The sequence below is a fragment of the Garra rufa genome, chromosome 3, assembly GCF_049309525.1.
Source record: "Garra rufa chromosome 3, GarRuf1.0, whole genome shotgun sequence".
NCBI classification, from domain to species: Eukaryota; Metazoa; Chordata; class Actinopteri; order Cypriniformes; family Cyprinidae; genus Garra; species Garra rufa.
Genome location: NC_133363.1, coordinates 61,877,875 through 61,900,846, shown reverse-complemented (window position 1 = coordinate 61,900,846; position 22,972 = coordinate 61,877,875). Strand labels below are relative to the sequence as shown.

Genomic DNA, 22,972 nt, shown 5'->3' with positions numbered 1-22,972 from the left:
TCAAATGTGGTAAGTACTGCCGCTGTAGTATAACGTTACACAGAGCACGTGCGATCGATCGCCGATCTCAAAAGTGAAACCCAAAAGTTATCATGCATTCAAAACGACAGTTTCAATAGCGCCTCGAGCTCCGAAATTAAATATATATTTTCCTCCATGAGGTTATATCCTGTTGTGTGAGAGCAAGCCACTCTGTGAGACAGCCAATCAGAGCAGAGCTCATCATTACTATTCAGGAACCTTCCAAATAAGGTAATAACAGACCATTTCATTCTAGGGACAAATCCTAGGGTTGTAAATGGACCTGTAAAACCGTTTCTGGAGAGTTTTTGCCTTTATACCCATATACCTTCTGTAGATATCAGAGAACAATTTAAAATATTCTCTCAATGCATTCTATGGCACCTTTAAACAAGCTTGTGTAACCCCTCTACTAAAGATACCCACCCTTAACCCATCTCTATTAGAGAACTACAGACCGGTTTCCATTCTTCCTTTCATTGCAAAAACACTCAAATGAACTGTGTTTAACCAAGTTGTAGCCTTTCTCATCCAGAACAAATTCCTGGACAGCAACCAGTCTGGTTTCAGAAGTGGACATTCAACTGAGACTGCCTTGCTTTCAGTTGTTGAAGCCCTAAGACTGGCAAGCGTGGATTCCAAATCTTATCTAGCTGGATCTGTCCGCTGCTTTCGACACGGTTAACCACCAGATTTTCTTGTCAACCCTATTGGCAAAGGGCTTCCCAAGAACCGCACTCCAGTGGTTTGAGTCTTACCTCTCAGATAGGTCCTTCAAGGTGTCTTGAAGAGTTGAGGTATCCAAGTCACAACACCTAGCTACTGGAGTACCTCAGGGCTCAGTTCTTGGACCACTTCTTTTCTCTGTCTACATGGCATCACTAGGTTCTGTCATTCAGAAATGTGGCTTTTCATATCACTGCTATGCTGATGACACTCAACTCTACCTCTTATTCCATTCTGATGATCCGATGATAGCTGCTCGGATGTCAGCTTGTCTAACAGACATTTCTTGCTGGATGAAGGACCATCATCTTTAACTCAATCTTGCTAAGACATAACTGCTTGTGGTTCCATCAAACCCATCGCTTCATCACAATTTCACCATCCAGTTAGGCACATCAACCATAACTCCTTTAAAAACAGCCAGATACCTTGGAGTTGTAATTAATGATCAGCTGACGTTCTCAGACCACATTTCTAAAACTGCACGGTCCTGCAGATTTGCTTTATTCAACATCAGGAAGATCATGCCCTTTCTTTTCGAACATGCTTCACAACTCAATTTTCAAGCACTTGTTCTGTCCAGGCTGGACTATTGCAATGCGCTTTTGGCAGGTCCTCCAGCCAGTTCTTTCAAACCTTTACAATTATCCAGAATGCAGCTGCAAGATTAATTTTTAATGAGCCACGCCTCTCTTCATCAATTTGCACTGGCTACCATTAGCTGCTTGCATAAAAGGCATTAATGTTTGCCTACAAAACCACCACTGGCTCTGCACCCCTTTATCTAAATTCATTACTTCAGACTTATGTGCCCTTTACAAGCTTGCGTTCTGCAAGTGAACAGCACATTATTGTGCCATCCCAAAGAGACATAAAACCACTTTCACAGACTTTCACATTAAATGCCGTTCTGGTGGAATGACCTGCCCAACTTAATCTGAACAGCTGAGTCCTTAGCCAATCTTTAAGAATCGGCTAAAAACGCACCTCTTCCATCTTTATTTGACTCTCTAACTCTAGCACCCTCTATTCTAATTATATTCTAAAAAACTTGCCCTTTTTAGAGTTCTCTATTAATTTACTCACTGCTTGTTTTCTTAAAAAAAAAAAAAAAAAAAACACTAACTGTATTTTGTATTTATCTGTTTTTAGGCCTCAAACTTGTGTTTGTTTTGTTTTTTTTATTCAATCTGTTTTTGTTTTATTTATTATATAATTAAAAAAAACATATGTACATTGCGTTAGGGTAAATGAGACTTGTCATAGCACTTGCATGTTATTGCTCTTTTGTTGTTTTTGATTGCTTCCATTGTCCTCTTTTGTAAGTCGCTTTGGATAAAAGCATCGTCTAAGTGTCTAAATGAAAATGCATAGTACCTTAAAAGTAAATATTAGTACCCATATTTAAATTATAAACATATTGAGAGAACTGCAACTAAAATCTTGAGTGTTTTGATTCCCTGTGTGTATGACTACATTCAGTCACTTAAGATGAAGACTGAATTGACCTCAGACACATCTGCATCACTTCAATTTTTCATTTTCATAATGCTGGGAATTCTAGGGAATACACGCTGGTGTTTTTAACACTCACCTCAAAATCACACCAGGTGTTACGAAACTGATTTAACACTGTTCATTGAACACTGATAAAAATCACTGTGCAACTGCTTCAAAACTTCTCATTTATTAAAAACAGTCATTTGAGATCATTAGCAGTTAAAGTGATAAAAGTCCAGTTCTGAAAGTGACTAAACACAAAAGGAAATTCATGAAACAGGTGTTTCCTTACAGCCGCAGTTTAAGACAGGCAAAATGTGCGAAATGTGAAACCAAAATCTTTCTTTTTCAACAACACAAACCGTCTGAATAATAATAATAATAATAATAATAATAATTAATAATTGTGACATATTAGTTTATATCACCTGTGAATTGAAAACTTATATCTGATCTCCCATAAAACTAATTTTATAAACCTCAATAATCTGTATAATTGGGAGTTTCTTCAGTAACAACAACACAATGCGTGAACAATAGTAATTTACAACAATAACAGTGGTTCTTGACTTGACTAAAGGGCTCTAATTTATTATTATTATTATTGTTGTTGTTGTTGATTCATAGGCACATTGACTTGACAATTACTATAATGCATTATACATTCTTTCACTCTTCGTCATCATCTTCACATATAAAAGACCATGTACAGTTAAGTTGGACCCAAACAAAATATCAAAAATAAAGCCTCCTCCTCAAGTTAAAGTGCTTTTAGTATTGTTAACAAACATCATTATGTTTATTCCAGTGACAAAAGAACAACTATGGGGGAAAAAAACTAGATCTTTACCCAAAATAGCTCTATACTGGCACTGTTAGACACAAAATATAGATACAAATCGCATCCGATGCAGTCTCTCAATAAGACGTGCACAAGTTATTCACTCTAAATGTACCTTTGCTCTATCAATAACTACAGTACAGTGGTTTAAATATTCTGATTTCTTTCCCAGTCTATGCCGTGCAGCCCTCCAGTCCATTGTAATCCATCATCCTTCTGCAAAAATAGATCATTATCCATGTGTTTATAAAAATGGGTATTGTCCATCATAGTTTACAGTATAGTTGTTCTTCTCAAAGTGTCTCAAATCTGTGGCACTGCTTTTCTTGGCCACAAGGTGGTGAACTAGTCCTTCCCAGTGAGCAGGTCCATCACATGAGCGTCTGTTGCTGTTTTTGTCATGTATAAAGCAGCAGATCTATGTTGAATCATCATTTGATTCCACATGGTCTAATAGTTTAGTAGTTTACAGTGTTTCCCATTTACGGACACCAACTATGTTCGGAATGGAACACTAGCATACTAACATACATATGTAGCATACTATTTAAGTATCATGTGAACAAATGTGCATTAAATAGTAGTATGCTAAAACTAACCAAACAAATTACTAGCTAAAAAGAAAATCTACTGCAGAGTTTAGCTTCAACATGCCTCAGCACACCTGCCTGTAAGTTTCTAGTATGCCTAGTTAGACATTGATTAGCTGGTTCAGGTGAGTATAACTTGGGTTGGAGCTATACTCTGCAGGACACCGGCCCTCCAAGAACAGGAATGGACACCCCTGCTCTTGAAACGTATAGTTGCACTGTAAGCAGCACTTGGTAAAAGATTAAATCGTGGCTGATATTACTTCCAGTTCTGAAATTATAATATTGAGTGCACTTCATTGTGGGATACATGAAATGACCACTGAGTGACACTAATATAGTGGACAGTTTATTTCTAACAGTGTTATAACATATTTATTTCTAAGTGTGAATCTGGCTAAATTGTATTGTGTTGGTCTGAAAAACGGCAGTTTGCAAATTTAATGTCTGTGCAGTGCTGTACCAGTTGAGCTACTGAGCAAGTTTACTATGTCAGATTTTTGTCAGTCATATTTATGGAGCTGATTATGTGATTGGTAGGACTGCCCTCGACTAAAGATTTTTCTGGCCGACCAGTAGTCATTCATTTATTACAGTTAATCACAGCACACCAGCAGAAGTAATGGTAATGAATGTGTCAGGGAAAACAGTAAGGAGGTTGCACTATCATTCGATTAATTTATTGAAAAACTAGTGTTTTCTTTGTTTTTATCTTAAATTAAGAGATTAAGGCAACATTAACTTATCTCCGCAATATCGATTTGTATGAGAATATTTGTTTTCCATTTGAATTGGTTAACTTAAAAGTAGACGTTTAGCTCTCTATAGATATGTTTCATGTCTGTAAGGCAAGTATACACAGAGTTTTGAAGTTTCACGCTCAAGTTCAGAGGTTGCAGGAAGCACTTCCTGTTTGCTTTGATTATTTTACAAAAGCGCAATGTTTTGTTGTTCTATAAACAGAGTTCCCTTTCGAGGGAACATCGAACTCCGTCCTCTAGGGGTCGCTATGGGGAACGTCAAGAAGGTGACGTTCCCCATAGTGACCCCTAGAGGATGCACAGTCTCATTCCCTTCTTGGAGAACCAGGGTTACATACACAACCTGCGACGTTTTTTCAAATTCGAAAGATGTATTACTCTTATCTGTATGACCAAAAATGACTGAGTATTTTAAGGGCAAGGGGCCTCCAACTGTCATGCAATAAGCACGCTACTGTTCAGCTGGGGCTGCATTAACATTTTAATAATTTATTGATAAAGTAGTCTTTTCTATTTTTTCATCTTAAAAAATGAAGAGATGAGGTTGCCGACACTGGCTCGTCATCTCTACAGTATGGATGCGCCTGTATGAATATTTCATACGGATTACATAATCTGAGATTATTTGTTTTCCATTTGAATTGGTTCATTTAAAAGCAGACATTTCGCTCTCTCTATATATATTTTTTTTTGGCAAGTATACACAGAGTTTTTAAGTTTCGTGCTTAAGTTCACAGAGACCGAGACATCAGAAAGCACATCCTGTTTGCTTTATTTTACAAAAGCGCATTGCAGAGTCTTTACAAAAATGAAAGATGCATTATTCTTATCTGTATGACTAAAAATCAACATGATACTGAGTATTTTAAGGGCAAATGACTGCACCGGCGCCTCCATCTGTCATGCACAGACAGCTGAACAGTGTATTTTATATAATTTGTTTTTCTGCGACTAAAATTCTAGTCGACCAAGCCTCTTCTTGCCAACTAACAGTTAGTCGACTGTTAGGTGGCAGCCCTAGTGATTAGTATGCGCAAATGTCAAATTGTGTTACTTCTAATCATAATTTGTCTAAAAAGGAATAAAAGTTTTTGTGCTTTACTAGTGCTCAGTGAAGTTGTATACGTATGTTTTTGGAGTCTTGCATAAATGTAGGTCAAGGCATGTTTTTCCTATCAATTTGCTGTTTGTACAGAAAACTTGCATGCTATGCACAGCATATATGTATAATGTATTGCAGAAACAGCAAGTGTAGTATGCTAGTGTGCTATTCCAAACATAGCCACTCTCCCTTTATCTTCTCGATTTCATGCTTGTATGCCAGTGCATTTCAGCGCTAGCCAACTCTACTGGCACGCTACCTTGTAAAACAGGTAAACTCAGTGGCATCAGAAAAAAAAGTTGGCTAACCCTGAATCAAACGAGTACTCAAGCAATTTATCTCCATCTGATCCCCCTTTCACTCATTCATCTGTGTTTTCCGCTTTCTAGACGTTACTAATGCGGACGCTAAGCTGGTCTCGGACACGCCCCCTGTCCCGCCCCCTTTCCTCCCGGTAAGTCTCCTCCAATCGCATCTTCTCCGTATCCGCCCCTTGCTCTCCACCGCCGTTGCCTTGATGCTGCTGCGACTGGGTGTTTGAAGGCGGGGCCTGTTTAAAAAGGGGCGGGGTCTTGGTCTTGGCAACCTTGTCAAAGAAGGCAAAATCAGCTACATACTTTCCAGAGGGGGAGAGGGAGACGACTGGAGGAAACTCGTAGCCCCACAGGATCTCGTCGGGCAGGTAGGAGGTGCGCACTTGGCAGGTGGCCGAGGTCGGCTCCACGGTAGCGCTCATAATCACAAGCAGCTCAAAGTCAGCCAGCTCCGGATCCGTCCACCCGCCACCTTAGAAAGAAAGATGCGTAGTGAAACAAATGGCAGAAATTCAGACCGTGTAATCTTTTCTATGTATGTAAGTGGGGTTTCAGAAACCACAGTTTGCCAATAAAGCACATTTTGATTTTAAAATTAAGAAAGACATTCACACAATTCTCAAAAGATGTACACAAAGTCCCCTACAATAAAATTTGACACCATGTACAAACTTAAACCAATTGCTTAACACAATTCAGACAGTGAAACTCAACGAATTGTGTAAAAATTCACAATATGTGATGGTACATAAAGAAATGTATACCAGCTGAAATACAAATGCCTTCACTTGTAAACATGCCATTCACCCACTGACACACACACACACACACACACAATCGCACACACACCTGCATCAACATCCCACATTCAGAGCGAGAGACTGTCATCTGTGAAAACAGTCTCTCCTTTAACCCAGAGCCAGTTCGGCATTCTGGAAGCAAAAAACATTGGGTTTCATAACCCACAAACACACAAGATCATTTCATCATGCTCACACAAAAAACTATCTGCATGCTTGAGTCACACTTACAAATGTCATTGCATTTCATTATAAAATACTAAGTTTAGTATCATTTATTGTATACAAAGTGTGATATTTTCTTAAGCAATGGCATTCAGACAGTTAGAATGGCATTAGGCATATCATAAATTCTCATAAATTTAAAGTATAATGGCTAAGTAAAGCAAATACCTTGACATGTATTCATTATCACCTTATAAATATATCCTTTGGTGTCGTTTGCATGCTGATCATGGCTGTGGAAAGACCCTCAGGGGACATCAGTGTTTACTAGCGGGCAGATCTGATATGGCCTCTCACTGTGTCGTTAATGCGTTCGAGGAAAGGAGATACTTATATATGGGTCATTCTCATTCCTACTATCTGGTACATTTTCGTGTGCCCATCAAATAAAGTCTTTCATTCTTATTAGCTTTCTTTCTTTTGTCAAAGTTTATGTATATGCAAACATGGGGGTAAATTATTAATGACATGTTTTAAACATGTTGCAATGTCTTTAAACGTTTTCCTTTAAACAAATTTCTAACAAACTCTATTTATTTAGATATATTTCAGTGTATCAATAATATAATCTTGGTATGCACTTAAGTATTGAGAACATTCTTTAAAATTACTGTATTTTTTCATATGACTTCAATAGCTTATAATTTGGAAAAAAAATATTATTTCAGATTGCTTGAGGTGATTGTTGCTAAGTACATCTGCACAGAAAATAAAAATAAATTTGAATAGAAATTCCATATATTACTTTGAAGGCATTTTTGAGTGTACTATAAATGATCCTTTTAGGATTAAACTAATGTTTTATCGAACCAAACTTTTAGTAACCGTAATGTGAACTTTTAAAAAATCTTCTGGATCATAGGCCACATGTTTCTAAGCCATTTAATTTGACTAAAAACTAATATCATTTTATTATGATTATTAAATAAAACAAATGAAACCTAGACAAAACAAATAAACATTTTATTGTATAATACAAAGCTTAAATTACAGTGCTAATATTTGCTTTCTTTTCAAAAGATGCAATTAAATATATAAAACCAGCAGCACATATTTATTTGCAATTTTGAAAATAAATAATTTAATTTGAAATAATAAATAAGCTTTTCATCTGATGAATGGTTTATGACAGAACAATATTTGGCCAAGAACAACTATTAGAAAATCTGCAATCTGAGGGTGAAAATCTAAATATTGAGAAAATTGTCTTTAAAGTTGACCAAATAAAGTTCTTAGCAATGCACATTAATAATTAAGTTTTAATATATTTATGTTACAAAATGTCTTCATGGAACATGATCTTTACTTAATATCCTATATTTTTGGCATAAAAGAAAAATCTATAATTTTGACCCATACAGTGTATTTTTGGCTATTTCTACAAATATGCCTGTGCTACTTAAGACCAGGATCCAGGTCCAGGATCACAAACGAAATCACAGCCTTCACGATGGTTAATTGCATTCAGCCCTATGATATTTTATTTTGATATATCATGTAGCCCTAGGTTTTTTTTTTGTTTTTTTTTTGACCAAAAGTAAAACATTCTCTGTGAACATCTTGTTCTGCAGTTCATATAGCTTTATGCTAAATTGTCTTTGGTCTGCTGCAGAGGCCCGTGTCTCTTCTCCTCAGCCTCTTACACAAACACAATGCCACATTCAGTAGTTTTTTTTTTTTTTTTTTTAGTATAGATTCAGACTGGTGCACTGTGGGCACACATCCATACACGTACATTTACACACAGCCACTTATGCACGTACAGATACACACTGTAATGCAGTGGCACGCTTTCCAACACGTTTTTAAAACCAGTGCCAGCATCTTCATTCATATGCAAATGTGCTTCCATTGGAGCATTCTGAATAGCTATTTCTACTTCATAATCAGGTTTTCAAAGAAAAATGTAACGGTCAACAGAGTTGTTTTTTAGGACAACATGATGAAGCGGGAAGTCGTTGAGAGTTTAATTTGGATTAGGTAGCATTAGGCGTAAGTGGGGTCTATTAAATATAACCCTATACTGTATTATCCGACTACGGTCAATTACACTGGTGGATCTGGCTAAACTACAAACACAATGAGAAGGAAGCATTGAGACGAGATAAAAAAGCACAACAGAAACCATAAACTGATATACAAGGAGATGCACATACAGGAAAAGCTCAGATGAGAGTCACATTCAGTGAATAAAGTGCAAAAGTGGGGACCGGAGGGTCTGATAGCTTGGGCCCTCGATGGGGTAGAGACTGGGACCGTAACTGGATCCACGACCTGCGTGTCAGCACCAGGAACTGGGCTGCTTTGTGCCTCTAATGAGACGCTCTGGCACGCTCTCATACAGCATTCCAGCCAAAGAGACAGAATGTATAAAAGAAAGAGGGAAAGCTAAATCTACAGACAAAGTGAATGTGGGACAACAGAGAGAAAATTAGACGAAGGGAGGAAGAAGACAATAAATGCAACTCTAGCCCAATAATAGAAACCCCAAGTTCCTGTAAACATGTCCCCCCTCACCTAATTCATTATTAAATTTTCTACAATTCACACTAAAACTTTGTTTTACAGCAGAGAGAATGTGAAATCCGCTTCTGTCCTTTAACCTACCAATATTCAATTAAACTTTTTCAGTCTTTCCCACAAAGGATTTCTATAATTCCCAAATGCCAATCCTGACACCAGAGGTCCTTGCTTAAAAATGCAGTCTTAACTGGTCTAAGCTGGTCTTCCAGCTATCAAGCAATTAAACTCCCTTAAAACCACTAAAACAGACCAGCCTTGTGGCTTGACCTGGTCTATTTATCCCAGTGTGATTATGATTTTGACAGTCAAATCTGCAAAAAACAAACTAGTGCTTGATGGAGGTAGATCTGTTTACGTTTCGTCCCATTATCATTGAATTTGGAGGTACCTCAACAAATCATTACTGAAGCATCGAAAAGCAAGCTGCATTGGCTGATCACTTCTGATCCTAATTGCTATTATTAATGCTCAAACTGAAGCAAGGATTGATGGGCCAACAGCTGTCCTCCAAGTTCACATATGATCAGTGCAAGATACATTCCCACGTCCAAAACTTGGGCTAAGCAAAATCAATGAGTGGGCCAATGAGTGGCAAGTAATTACAACACTGTGGTGGTGTTCATTTGCATTTAACCTACAAATACTCAACGCATCACTGCATGGTTTTTGTAGACCAGCAAGCAACAAACCAGCGATCAACCACTAGCAATTCTCTAAAAAAACACCCAGAGCACTCTAGCAAACATCCTAGAACAGAGGTCTTCAACCCTGCTCCTGGGGACTCACTCTCCTGGAAAGAATACTTCAGCACCCCTGCCTGCAATTTTCAAGCAGTTTTGAGGAGCTTCATTGGACACTTCAGGTGTGTTTGATTAGGGTTGTAGCTAAACTCTTCAGGATAGTTTGTCTCCAGGAACAGGGTTGAAGACCTCTGCCCTAGAATCACAGTAGCAAGTTTTGCGCAGACAAACAGTAAATGTACAAAAAATCGAGTGCACGTTTACGCTCATAATTAATCAAGCAGAGGCAAAATGGAAACATAAATTGAGCCACTTTGGCCTGTCACGCGCACTTGATTCAGGTGTGAAGTGTCAGTGGAAACAGGGCACCAGCGTGTGCTCAAAGTGCCAGAACTCCCTGAACTTTTTGCCTGCGGCGTGACCTCTGCGCTGAAACAGAGCTTCTCCTGTGTCTTTGACACCTCTCCCCACACTGCTGTTTCACGTTTCTCTATCCTCAGAGCAACTCTACTGGAGCCACGGGTGGTCGGTGCCCAACCACGCTGTCCGTGTTCTCAGGTGTATCCTAATGACAGTCTTCATCTGCCACCATAGCCAGTGCCATCTCACAAGCACACAATCACAAAGATTAGTAATATGTTTTTCAGTGTGCAAAGAACTGAAAAACAATCATTGGCACAATTGACATTGTAAATGGTACACATAGTGATGGGTTTGATTCCCAAAGGAATGCATGACCAAAAATTAATAAAAAATATATCATCAATTACTCATCTTCGTGTCATTCGAAACCCATAAGACCTTTGTTAATCTTTGGAGCACATTACAATAATTTTGATGAAATTGACAGCACTCTGACCTTCCATAGACGGCAAGGGTCCTACCACTGTCAGTACCAAGAACATCGACAAAATAGTCCATGTGACATCAATGGTTCAACTGGAATTTTAAGAAGCAACGAGAATATTTTGTGCGCAAAAGACTGCTTTGATCTGAATTGTTGAATAAATTTGAATATGGCTTAATCACTAATGTCACATGGACTATTTTGGCAATGTTCTTATTCTTCTGGATCTTGAACGTGGTAGGACCCTTGCTGTCTACTGAGGGTCAGAAAGCTCTCAGATTATACCTTAATTTCTGTCTTAAAGAGAACAAAAGTCTTACAGATTTGGAACAACATGAGGGTGAGTAATTAATGATAGAATTTTTTTAGGGGGTAAACTATCCATTTAAGCAAGAATCACAAAATTCCTTTGATAGGTTTGTACATTGTACATGTATGAGGAAATGAAGTAGTGATGTCTAGTAGTTCAAGATCAAGGCTGGTAACCAGATGTTTGCTGGTTCATTCCCCAAAAGAAACAGTCCATGAACCAACAGAGCAAGACACCTAAGGTCACACCAGCTGAAACTGCACCTGTCCTGTTTTACATTTACCCATTTGGCAGATGCTTGACCCAAGACCTTGGCATAGCTAGTGCCACACTCTTCCAGTTGAGCTACAATGATACCAGTTCAACTTACACTAGAAAGTAATGAATACATTTTTTGAATGGGACAGTTCTAGGCTTAGCCCTTCGGAAACCAGCATCTCAACATGACATTTTATTGTTCCAGTAACCCTACTTCTCTTAGGTTTGTGTACCTTTGGCAGCCCAGGCCCGCAGTGGGCTGTTGTCATCTATCACGTGGTAGAAAGTGAGGGGCAAGATGAGGAAAGGACTGTCACTGGACGTGTCCACTTGGAAGGCTACATTCCTCTGGTCCAGACGCACCGTCTCACCCTCTTTAGTTAGCGACGTCTGCAAAAGCTTACCTGATACCTGAGGAAACCAAGGAATTGGAGATCTGGTGATTTGCACATATGTTATGATGGAAATTAATATGAAATTCAACATTATTTCATCAGATGTGTTTACCTGGCAGCCCAAAAGGAGGCTCTTGCGCATGTTAGCGACACGGATCATAAGACAAGGTCGGCCTTCATGATTGGCGACCACAGCATGCTGACTGAACTTCACCGTCTCACCACGTTTCTTCGGCCGTGCTACCTACATACCCAAGATGAAAATATGATCACCTTATTAGATCTGGGAAAACTGTACAGGCCACAAATATATATATTAGGGGTGGGCATAGATTAATTTTTTTAATCTAGATTAATCTAGATTAAATCTTTGAATTAATCTAGATTAATCTAGATTAAAATGGCTCATTTGAATTCTGCTGAAGGCATTCAGAATATGTGTGCTACCCAAATAATGACTTAAAGTCTTTGAGAATGGATCATAAAGCTCATAAAGCTGTTCTATGATAATTTGTTGATGAATATAAATTGTTCAATTAGATGTACTTGTGTTTACTAACTAACTAACAATGAAATTATTTTTTCTACCTATTAGATTGTGTTTTTTTAACGTAAACACCTACCCAGCCCATTACATGTTACACCGTAATTTTATTTTGACAGGTTGCCGTGAAGTTTCTGTGTCATACAGTATATGATATGATGCTAGTTTTCTCAAATGAAACGGTAAAAGTGACACTCACAGCAGTTTGGGAGATTGAGTTTATCTGTTCATGTGAGATGAAAATGCCAAAAATTACCGGGAGCGTCACGTGTGTTTCAGTATGCGTGTAGTAAAAGCTCGTCTCCGCAATGCATACATACAGCTAGGCAAACGGAACATATCGGATTCATATTAAAACGGTCTTTTTGCATTTCAGTTTTCACATACACTAGTCCATATCGCGATTTGAATTAAGTGACTGACCAACATTTGATTTATGAATCCAAAAAACGACGAATTTACGTGGCATTTCGCTATAGTAGATTCTGTTTTCATGAATGGAGGACGACGCGATCCCGTCTGTGTTTTGGCGGAGGAGACTTAAACGCGCGACCATATTCTACAGTCTTCGGTATACATCCGCGTTAAACTATCAAGGTGAAAGTCATCATAGCTTGCGTAGTTTAGACCCAGCTCCCAACCCAAATTTGAGAATAGATTAACGGCGATATTTTTTTTATCGCGCGATAAGAGTTTCACGTTAACGCCGATAACGGCCCACCACTAATATATATATATATATATATATATATATATATATATTATTATTATTTTTTTTTTTTTTTTAAGATATTGTTTGCCCAGTTCAATCCAGCTCCAGTATGGCTGCATGTTTAATCGATTAGTATGATTATCAGCCTGCAACTGCTACAATTAGTTTAAATAAAAATATGCACTGTGTTTTACAGTGAAGCTCTGCACTCTGTTCATTTACACATGGGCAGCTTATGAGGGATCATCTAGTGTTTTCAGTGTCTCGTGCCCTTTTTCCAACAAGGCAGTTTGAGTTGTAGTTTGGAGCCAGAGCCTAGTTTCAAATCATTTCTTTGTCTTTTGACACCCAAAGCACCAGCTTTGAACCAGGTAAAGTAGTTCGTAAGTAGCACCAAAACATTGCTGGTCTAGAAGTAAGAACTACTGTGCCAAAGACTGCCATTTTTGAAATTGAACACGTTGGATTCCCTATGTTTGGGTGCTGAAATGGGTTCACAAAGCCATGAACATCTATAGCAATGCAACCCCTGCCATTGTTGATATTAGACTTGTTTGGGATATGTCGGCACCACACAGACTGGTCAGTGTGTGGTGTCCAAGTACCGCAGGAGCAATTTAATAGCTTAAAGTGTCATCTGCCCCCCAATCACTCTCACTATGTTTCGGTGTCATGCGTTGGTGCATCTCAAGCAAGCCTGGGGTGCGTTTCCCAAAAGCAACCATGGTCGCAAGTTCCGTCGTTACCAATAGAGTTCAATGGAACTAACAATCTTAGTTAGCTAACGATGCTTTTGGGAAACGTACCCCGGGTGAGTTTGTGTTTGCCGCCGCTGCTCTAGAATTTTTGGGAAAGATTAGACATATTCAGTGACGTAACACCTGGCTCTTTGGTGGCTCTCTAACCTGTGGAAAGGCAAACCAATTCTTAGAAGGCTCGCTAGTTGAACCAACTCTGAACTGGCAATAGCACTGGCTTTGAACTAGCACCCGGTTCATGCTGGTGTAAAAGGGGTATCAGAGCAGCTTGCAGCAAATGCTGCTCCGCACAAACTCCAACTTTCTATTTTCTGTGAGTTAGGGTCAATTGTACATTTGGGAAATCTGCATTTGCCAGCCTTCTTCCCAAACTTGTAATGTGAAGGGCTTATAAACAGGCTAATGTCAACAAAAGAGAAGCTTAATAAAAAGCTTAAGCTCTTAATAATGTGATCAGAACTTTTCCCCAAATTGTGCCAAATTAAGTACATTTCCAATGAAAACTAAGCAACTGTTCACCCAAATTTTTAGTTGTACCTTGGCAAGGAAGGTTCCAGTGATGAAGATCTCCATCACCATTGTGATGACGAGCTGGACAATAAGCAGAATTATAGCAAGTGGACATTCCTCAGTGATGCAGCGAAAACCATAACCGATCGTAGTTTGTGATTCCAGGGAGAAAAGGAATGCTCCAGTCAGGGTCTGGACCTGCATCACACACGGCGTGTGGTTGGATGGAGGGTCAAACTCTGGTGAGAAAGATCAAGAAACAAAGAGATATAAATAACAGGGTTGCAATATCATATTAATATTCATGTAAAAAAGCATCCACCATCTTCCCTTCTCACCTAGCAAATCTCCATGCACAAGTGCCACCAAGTACCACAGCACTCCAAAGACAAACCAGGTGCCAGCGAAGGTAGCGGAAAAGAGAAAAAGCTTGTAGCGCCACTGCATGTCCAGAAAGGTCGTCCACAGGTCACGCAGGTAAAGCGTCCCTCGTCCACTGACGTGTTCGATGCGTACGTTGCTCCGCCCATCTTTAGATAGCACCCGTCGACGGCGTCTCAATGCCGCAGGTCCGTTTCCCGTCGAAGCCCCGCCTCCTCCGCCCAGGAGTGGCTTTAGAACATCTGTCTGTGTCTGGGAGTGGCAGACCTTTTGTGGGGAGGGGCTACGGGAGGAAGGGGGCGTGGCTGAGGTCATAGCTGAGAAGGATAAGAGAAATGGTTTAAAATCAGTACTCTGATTTCTTGTAACTTCCTGCAGACTTGAGTTCTAGGTATGCAGGGTTTGCAGGATTGGCTATCGCTGGTTTGTTCACTAGTCAAGGTAAATTTAAGAGTCTTGAGTATAAAACTCTGCAAATTAACTCAGCAATTATTGATTGATATGATGAATTTGTAAAGTTTGGAGTATTTCTGAGGTTAGATCTGAACTTTAACCAGAGATTTAGAACTTATAGCTTCATAAACCGTTTCTGCATTACAACTCATCCACTGATGTAGTTTGTGTTCAACCTGCAAACAAGAGCAGTTTCTAAAATGCACAGGTTGCAAGGTTTTCTCCATTCAAAACTTCAGTTAAAGACTGCTAAACTAGGCTGGTTGTTAAACAGAAAAGATACTGACTATAATTAGGTTTATGTTCAATTATGACCAAACACTGCGATGATCAGACAATGATCAACAGCTAATACTGTCCCACATAAAAGTGACTCTCTCACAATTAGAGTACAATTTTTTGCTAATTCCACTTATGTTTTCTGTCCAGCAGTGGTTGTTATCAGATGGGACTCATCCACGCCACAGTTTAGGTAACAGAAACTACTAGTATCTTGTTACTCTGACATAAAAAGTGGTTCTTGATGAAATAACTGATCCAGCAGCTAGGCATCTGTGTGAGAAACCTGTCACCTTATCGCCGTCTGTAAAATCTAGGTCGTCTCGTAGCATTTCAGAAGAAATGGCACTTGGAAAGAGAGAGAGCTCTATCTAGATCTGAGCTCTATCTGAAAAGACGTGCATCGTCCAAGTAAAGAGAGCCACATTAGGGACACATTAGCGACTCTCAGCAGAATCTAAAAACAACTTCTCTAAGAGCTAAAATGGGCAATGTAGCTTTCACAGCGATCTTTATCGCAGACCTTTAGCGCATCCTTCTCTCCTGAGGTTTATGTGTGCCAGGAAGGGGTACAGGGCTGGGTTTGGGGGCGACCCTGGTGGTCCGTTACTCTTTTTTTTTTTGACTCTACATTCAGACCCTCCAGCTGCCCAAGCGCATTAAATGCCCCTCATTCACACAGTGGAAGCAGCTGCCCTTTCTCATTTAAAGGCAAGTCGTCAACGCTGACCAACTCACATGCCGCGCTCGGTTGGCCCGGGTGAGCGCTGAAAAGGGTGACTTATTCGCCATCCAAAAAGACAAAACCGCAGGAAGGAATCAGAGATGAAAAGAGCGCCACAATGTTTTCCATATTCTCTACATTCCTCTGTTTCACTGAGGATGACGTTTCTTAACCCTCACCTTTGTTTCATAGATGCTGCTTGGACAGTTTTTTCACTTACTGGTTCACTCATTTCTCCTATGGTTTTAGCTCAAATTTTGTGTGCATGCAAACCACAAGCTATCTAGAAACAGGATAAAAATCATGAACTAAAAACTTTTTTCTGTTGTTGTTGATCCCAAATGTTCCTGGAATAAAACCTCATAACACAGTACTCATATACTATTCAAGAATGGTTTTACAGTCTGATGTCATAAACTTTTTTTAAGCTTCTCAAGCAACTTTCTTTTCTCTAAATCTTTTAAAATCAATCTACAGTGGCCCCAAAAGTATTTTGATATACATGTAAAATGTCTGAATATCATTAGATATCAGATTTTCCAATAATAATAATAATAATAATAATAATAATAATAATAATGCATAAAGTTTACTTAAACAAAACATTTAGACATTTCTTTCTCTAGTGGAACAGAAAAGATAGGAAACAGGAAGGTGATAGCAAACACAAACACAAGCAAAACATCTGTTAAAGTAAACCGTTTCTACAGTCATAACAAAAGGTGTAGTGTTCAAAATGAAGAGTATTATGAGTCTGTGGTTAGTTAATGTGATTCTCTACCTGTGGTTCCTCTGTGAACTTGAAGAGAACTGACTTCATATTTACTAAAAATCACCAAAACGCCAGCTGATTCAAAGAAATATAGACGAAAATAAAGTGTTTCTTCTAAGATGCCAGTCAGAAGACACCTCAACAGTGACTCAAACTGTGCTCAGATTCACCAAAGAAACAAGTCTGTAATCAGAAAAATCTCAATATGAGTTTAAACATGAGCTCAGGATGTATTTAATTATCACTCAGCTCCTCATACTTGTGTACAGTGCTTTATATACTATATACAGTTGAGGTGAAAAGATTACATACTCCTTGCAGAATCTGCAAATATGAATTATTTTACCAAACCATGTTATATTTTATTTAGAACTGACCTGAATAAGATATTTCATAAAAGATGTTTACATATAGTTTACATATAAAGTTGAATTTATAAAAATGACCCTGTTCAAAAGTTTACATACGCTTGATTTATATTGTAACCTTTTTTGTTTTGTTTTGTTTAGTGATAGTTGTTCATGAGCCCCTTGTTTGTCCTGAACAGTTAAACTGCCTGCTGTTCTTCAGAAAAATCCTTTAGGTCCCACAAATTCTTTGGTTTTTCAGCACTTTTGTGTATTTGAACCCTTTCCAACAAAGACTGTATGATTTTGAGATTCATCTTTTCTCACTAATGACTCATGCAACTATTACAGAAGGTTCAAACGCTCACTGATGCTTCAGATGGAAAACTGATGCATTCAGAGCCAGGGGTGTTAACAGAATGAAGAGGTGTACATTTTTCTTCTTTGCCTAAATATTTTGTTTCATTTAGTACTGCCCTTCAGAAGATACTTTCATGTTCCTCAGAAGACAAAATAAGTAAAATTTACTCTGATCTCCAAATTCAAAATGTTTTCACCCCCGGCTCTTAATGGGCTCTTGATCAGTGAGTGTTTGAATCTTCTGTAATAGTTGCATATGAGTCCCTCAATTGTCCTTCGTGTGAAATGATGGATCTCAAAATCATACAGTCATTGTTGGAAAGGGTTCAAATACACAAAAATGCTGTAAAACCACAGAATTTGTGGGACCTGAAGGATTTTTCTGAAGAACAGCGGGCAGTTTAACTTGTCAGGACTCAAATAAGAGACTCACGAAAAACTATCACTAAACAAAACAAAAAACACAGCTGTGGATCATTCAGGTAAAAACGCAGTAATAAGAATCAAGTGTATGTAAACTTTCTAACAGGGTCATTTTTATAAATTCAACTACTATTTTCTCTTGTGGACTATATGTAAACTTCTTTTATGTGATATATCTTATTCAGGTCAGTGCTAAATAAAAAATAACATGCTTGTTTTGTATGATGCCTCTTATTTTGATAAAATAATTAACATTTTGCAGATTCTGCAATATGTATGTAAACCTTTGACCTCAACTGTAGCAAAATCTCAACTGCTTATTCATTGTAAAATGTGATCTATATTTTAACCCAGCTCTGATCTGCTAAATGCAATTATAAACACAAGATATTAAGATATTATAAACATTAACATCATGATGTTCTATAAAGCTGCTTAATAACAAGATGTATTGATTTGACATGATTCATTTGTGAATTTTAGGACAAACAACAACTTGAACAACAACACAAGGAAGCACTTCAAGGGTGTCCCCATTCATCCACACTGTTCAATATCACCCTCTTCTCTCCCTCTCTGCTTTCTTGTTTAAATGTCTAAGTGGTAGTTTAGGCTCACTCAGCTTCTGCCTTCCGCACCAAATAAAATAAATAAATGAAATGAATGAGTACCAGGGTGATGTGATACGCTCTCCCCTCTCTGACCTCGCTCTCTCTCTCTGGACTCACACTGAGAGAATGAATAGGTATCTGTCTGGATCTCTGTGCTCTGAATACTAACGCCGGTCGAGAGGGAGGAGGCGGTTCCTCGCCGAGGCACGTGTTATAAGAAAAGTGTACACACAGCTGACCTTTGAACTCCGGCGAGTACGCGCCCACACGTGTGCACACTAATACAGTATGTACAGCAGACAGACTCTGAGAGCATGAGAAACATACATTGAGTGGAACGTGTGTCAAAGACCTTTTGGTTTAGTCTTGAAATGCATGAAATTAGTTTTGTAGACAAGTATACATTGTGCCCACGCATGAATATTTGACTAAGAATACATGCAAACTCATTCAGTACTACTTAAGAGTTATTTTCTGACTTTATTGTTGCACGCAGCATCAAAAACGAAGCCATGTTGTCTCACTGCGAGAGTTTACAAATTGTCACCATCTTTTTTCTCACTCTTCCTCTCACTTTCTGTCCTCCCTCGATGTCTTTCTTTCTCACTCGCTGCCCTGTATACACAAGAATCCTTTTGTTTAGAGACGAGATGAAAGAGACAAAAGCCACCATTGAAAAATACAACACTGCATGTGTGTGAGTGAGAGAGAGTAAGTGAGACACAGAGAGAGAGAGAGAGAAAGGAAGGAATGACATGGAGAGATGGACAGAAAACAGGCCGATATTAAAACACTCTAATCAGTATTCTGTGGATGTGCAAACTTCTACTTTCCTCTGTTTCTCAGTCGCAGTCGAATGCACTTGACTGTACTATTACTATACTCTGGAAACCACTCATAACAGATCAACATTTCCTTAACCTCGAAGTAATCTACTGCACCGTTATGTGATCTAGGCAGATCAGTTATTTCATTGGCTGGCTTGGTTTAAATTGCCAAAATAACCAGGTTGAAATGAAAAGGGGGATAATGTCCAAAAAGGAAATCCAAAATCTTGGCCAGTTCTGATGTTTGCCAGAAAGAGCCATGGGGAGCATATCAGATCAGTTGAAAGGAACAAAAAAAGAAAAGAGTGCCCACGCGATGCTGTGTTTGAGTCAAAGTCTACGAAATTATTTTGATAGCAGCGGATAATCCTCCTCTTTTATATCTCTGCATCAGTAAACAGAAGCAATGTCATTTAATACAGCAAACTGTAACTGTATATTGAATTTGAAAGCTTCAAACAAACTATAAATGAATAATAAATAATTGTGACCCTGTACCACAAAAACAGTTGTAAGCAGCATGGGTATATTTATAGCAATAGCCAAAAATGCATTGTATGGGTCAAAATTATGTTTTTCTTTTATGCCAAAAATCATTAGAATATTAAGTAAAGATCATGTTCCATGAACGTATTTTGTACATTTCCTACCGTAGATATATCAAAAATTACGTTTTAATAAGTAATATGCATTGCTATGAACTTCATTTGGACAACTTTAAAGGTGATTTGTTTTTCTTTTTTTTTCTTTTTTTTGCACCCTCAGATTTTCAAATAGTTGTATCTCAGCCAAATATTGTCTAAACAAACCATACATCAATGGAAAGCTTACTTATTAAGCTTTCAGATTATGTATCAATCTTGAAATTGACCCTTATGACAGGTTTTGTGTTCCAGGGTCACAATTAATAATAAATTATCATGATATTTATTACAGACAAATGCATTCTACAAAAACAAAACCAATATCTTACAAACAACAACAACAACAACAACAACAACAAAAAAACAGCTTTTAAAGATTTAATTTCACTGTCAAATTTTACATTACACAAAACATGATTTATGGTAAACATTTTCCCTTTTTTTGTTATTATTACACGTACTGAAATTAGAAACTCTAATAAAGCTGAAGCAATCTAATATTGACAAACAGTTGAAAGCGCACATAATTCGTTCATTTTAGCTAATTAAATGGCAAATTAAAGACATAACAGGATATTTAAGCAATAAATGTGCAGGCTACACATTAGAACAACCTATTTTTACTATAATGCTTATTGTTTAACAATATGATTTTACATCTTAGAGATGCACCTGTTTGCACACTGATGTCTCACATAGGTACAGTTCTAACTCATAATAGATTTCCAGTATTCAAAACTGCTCAGATGTATTATAAACTATGCTTATGGTTTAGTGTCTTCATGAAGCTCCATCTTAAATGAACACAATCTCAGCACATCTAGGCCTCACAAGTGACTTAAGCATGGATGTTATCCTACAGGTTTACTTAAGCACTTACCTTTTACTGAGGACTTGAATGAAGAGCTCTCTCTTTTTGTGATTTACAACAGTCACTGCTGTTTTCCAGTTTCAGGAAACATCAGAGGAAGGCGAAAGTTGTGAAAGCGTTCAGAAAGGAGAGAAGCGCGTTCCTGACAACTTTGTCAACATCATCCGCGCCAGGAGAGTGACAAGCCGAGGAGGTCTCATAATGTTTATCATTCAAATAAACACATTTGAAAGAGTTAACACGATTTCAAACTACTGTAAACCTAAATATTTATGCAAATCAACCAAGTTAAAAATATAGCCTATATATAACCAGTTCGATCCTAGCAATAAGTTAGCCTAAGTATCAGTCAGTGCCGGTCCCGGTCGAATCTTACCGATTTATTATGTAATGCCCTTTCTCTCTCTCTTTATCCTCCTTGCTTTCTCTCTATCTTTTGTCCTATCTTAAGTGGAACTCCTCAATAAGTTTTGTTAGCAGCTCTATCTGAAAACTTTCTCCTCTCGTCTCAGTCCTGCCTTTCATTGTTGATGAAAATACGTACTTTCAGCGCCTCAGCACTATTTAATTCATTAATTCAGCGGCCCTCCGCTCCTCCTCCCGCCCCCCGTGTCTCCGTCTGTAAATAGAGCCCTTGTTGAGCTCCTCCGCTCCTCAGCCTTTGTAAACTTTTCTGCTTGATTTAAATATGTCGAAATGAAGAAACTGTATGTTGCTGTTGTTCAGAGGACGCATACATTATTTATAAATGCGACCTCGGATGTGGAATTAGTTCTGTGGCGATTTTTTTCCTCTTTCGTTTCTTTATCCAAGCGGAATTTGCGACTTTCAGAGTGACATGACTTTGAAGTCGATCCATGTCCGCTTGAATAACTGCGCAGAAAACAGGTGCAAACCTTTGAAAAGAAGATGGGATGGTACAGGGAAAGAATTAGCTAATGTTGTTTGTTATTCGTATTATGTAACGCTGATATTCATTACTAGGCTGCTAATGCATGTAAATAATTAGCAAACAAAAGATGTAAATAAAAATCTAATAAATAAATAAACAAGCAAAAAGATCCCAATGTTGGATAATTTAATAATGTGGAGAGAAAAATGATTGTAAAAGATCGTTTTTGAAAAATAAATATCTTGGGTAACTTTCGCAGTTCATCTTTGCAAATGAAAACGCGTCTGTAGCCTAAATAATAAAGAAAGATTAATGTGTTGTAGCGTCAGTGAGTTTTAAAAGCCTATCGGGTCTCATTTTTACAAACAAAAGTTAAACTAAAACCACGTTCATTTATTCGTTAAATGTTTTATAAGCGGAATGCTGGAATGTTGGTCTTTTGAATAATTTTGAATAACTTTATGACTGTTCCTCTCAGCTTTTCATTCGCAAAAAGGTAAACATGGCTTTTCGCGGTTAATTTGACTTTAGTGTCAGTAGATTTGTGCGTGTCTAAAATATTTTTGTCTTTTTAATTTAACAAAAATAGTCAACAGTTATCCTAGATCAGTAAAGAAGGTCATCCTTCACATAGGCCTATTAAAAGGCTCAAGTTGCGTTTTAATTTATGTTTAGGAAAGTTTTGTTCACAGCGCGTTGGTGTCGCTGGCGTCTAAATTATCGGGTGTAAATTTAACATACGAAACTAATGGAATTTAATTATTTACACTCTAAAGGTTATTTCTGAAGGCTGGACAACGTGAAAACCCAAACTTGCTGTGGCGGAAGTTAAATTTACCGCGTCTTCTAGACTGACCAGACACATAAATTTTCGCGTGGATGGCGGTACAATCCTGTTTGTGCGCCGTTTT

The 22,972-nt window shown here is 38.1% G+C and overlaps 1 protein-coding gene across 1 annotated transcript; it reads right to left on the bottom strand.

The window, feature by feature from the left end:
• Nucleotides 1-4,415: 4,415 nt before the first annotated feature.
• Nucleotides 4,416-21,712, bottom strand: kcnj10a (potassium inwardly rectifying channel subfamily J member 10a). The gene is made up of 6 exons (XM_073836477.1): nucleotides 21,179-21,712; nucleotides 14,816-15,175; nucleotides 14,505-14,716; nucleotides 12,066-12,197; nucleotides 11,792-11,969; nucleotides 4,416-6,327 (listed from the first exon to the last, which is right to left on the bottom strand). The coding sequence occupies exons 2-6, from the start codon at nucleotides 15,171-15,173 to the stop codon at nucleotides 5,927-5,929; spliced, it is 1,281 nt and encodes a 426-aa protein (XP_073692578.1). The 5' UTR covers nucleotides 15,174-15,175; nucleotides 21,179-21,712; the 3' UTR covers nucleotides 4,416-5,926.
• Between the last annotated feature and the right edge of the window lie 1,260 nt (nucleotides 21,713-22,972).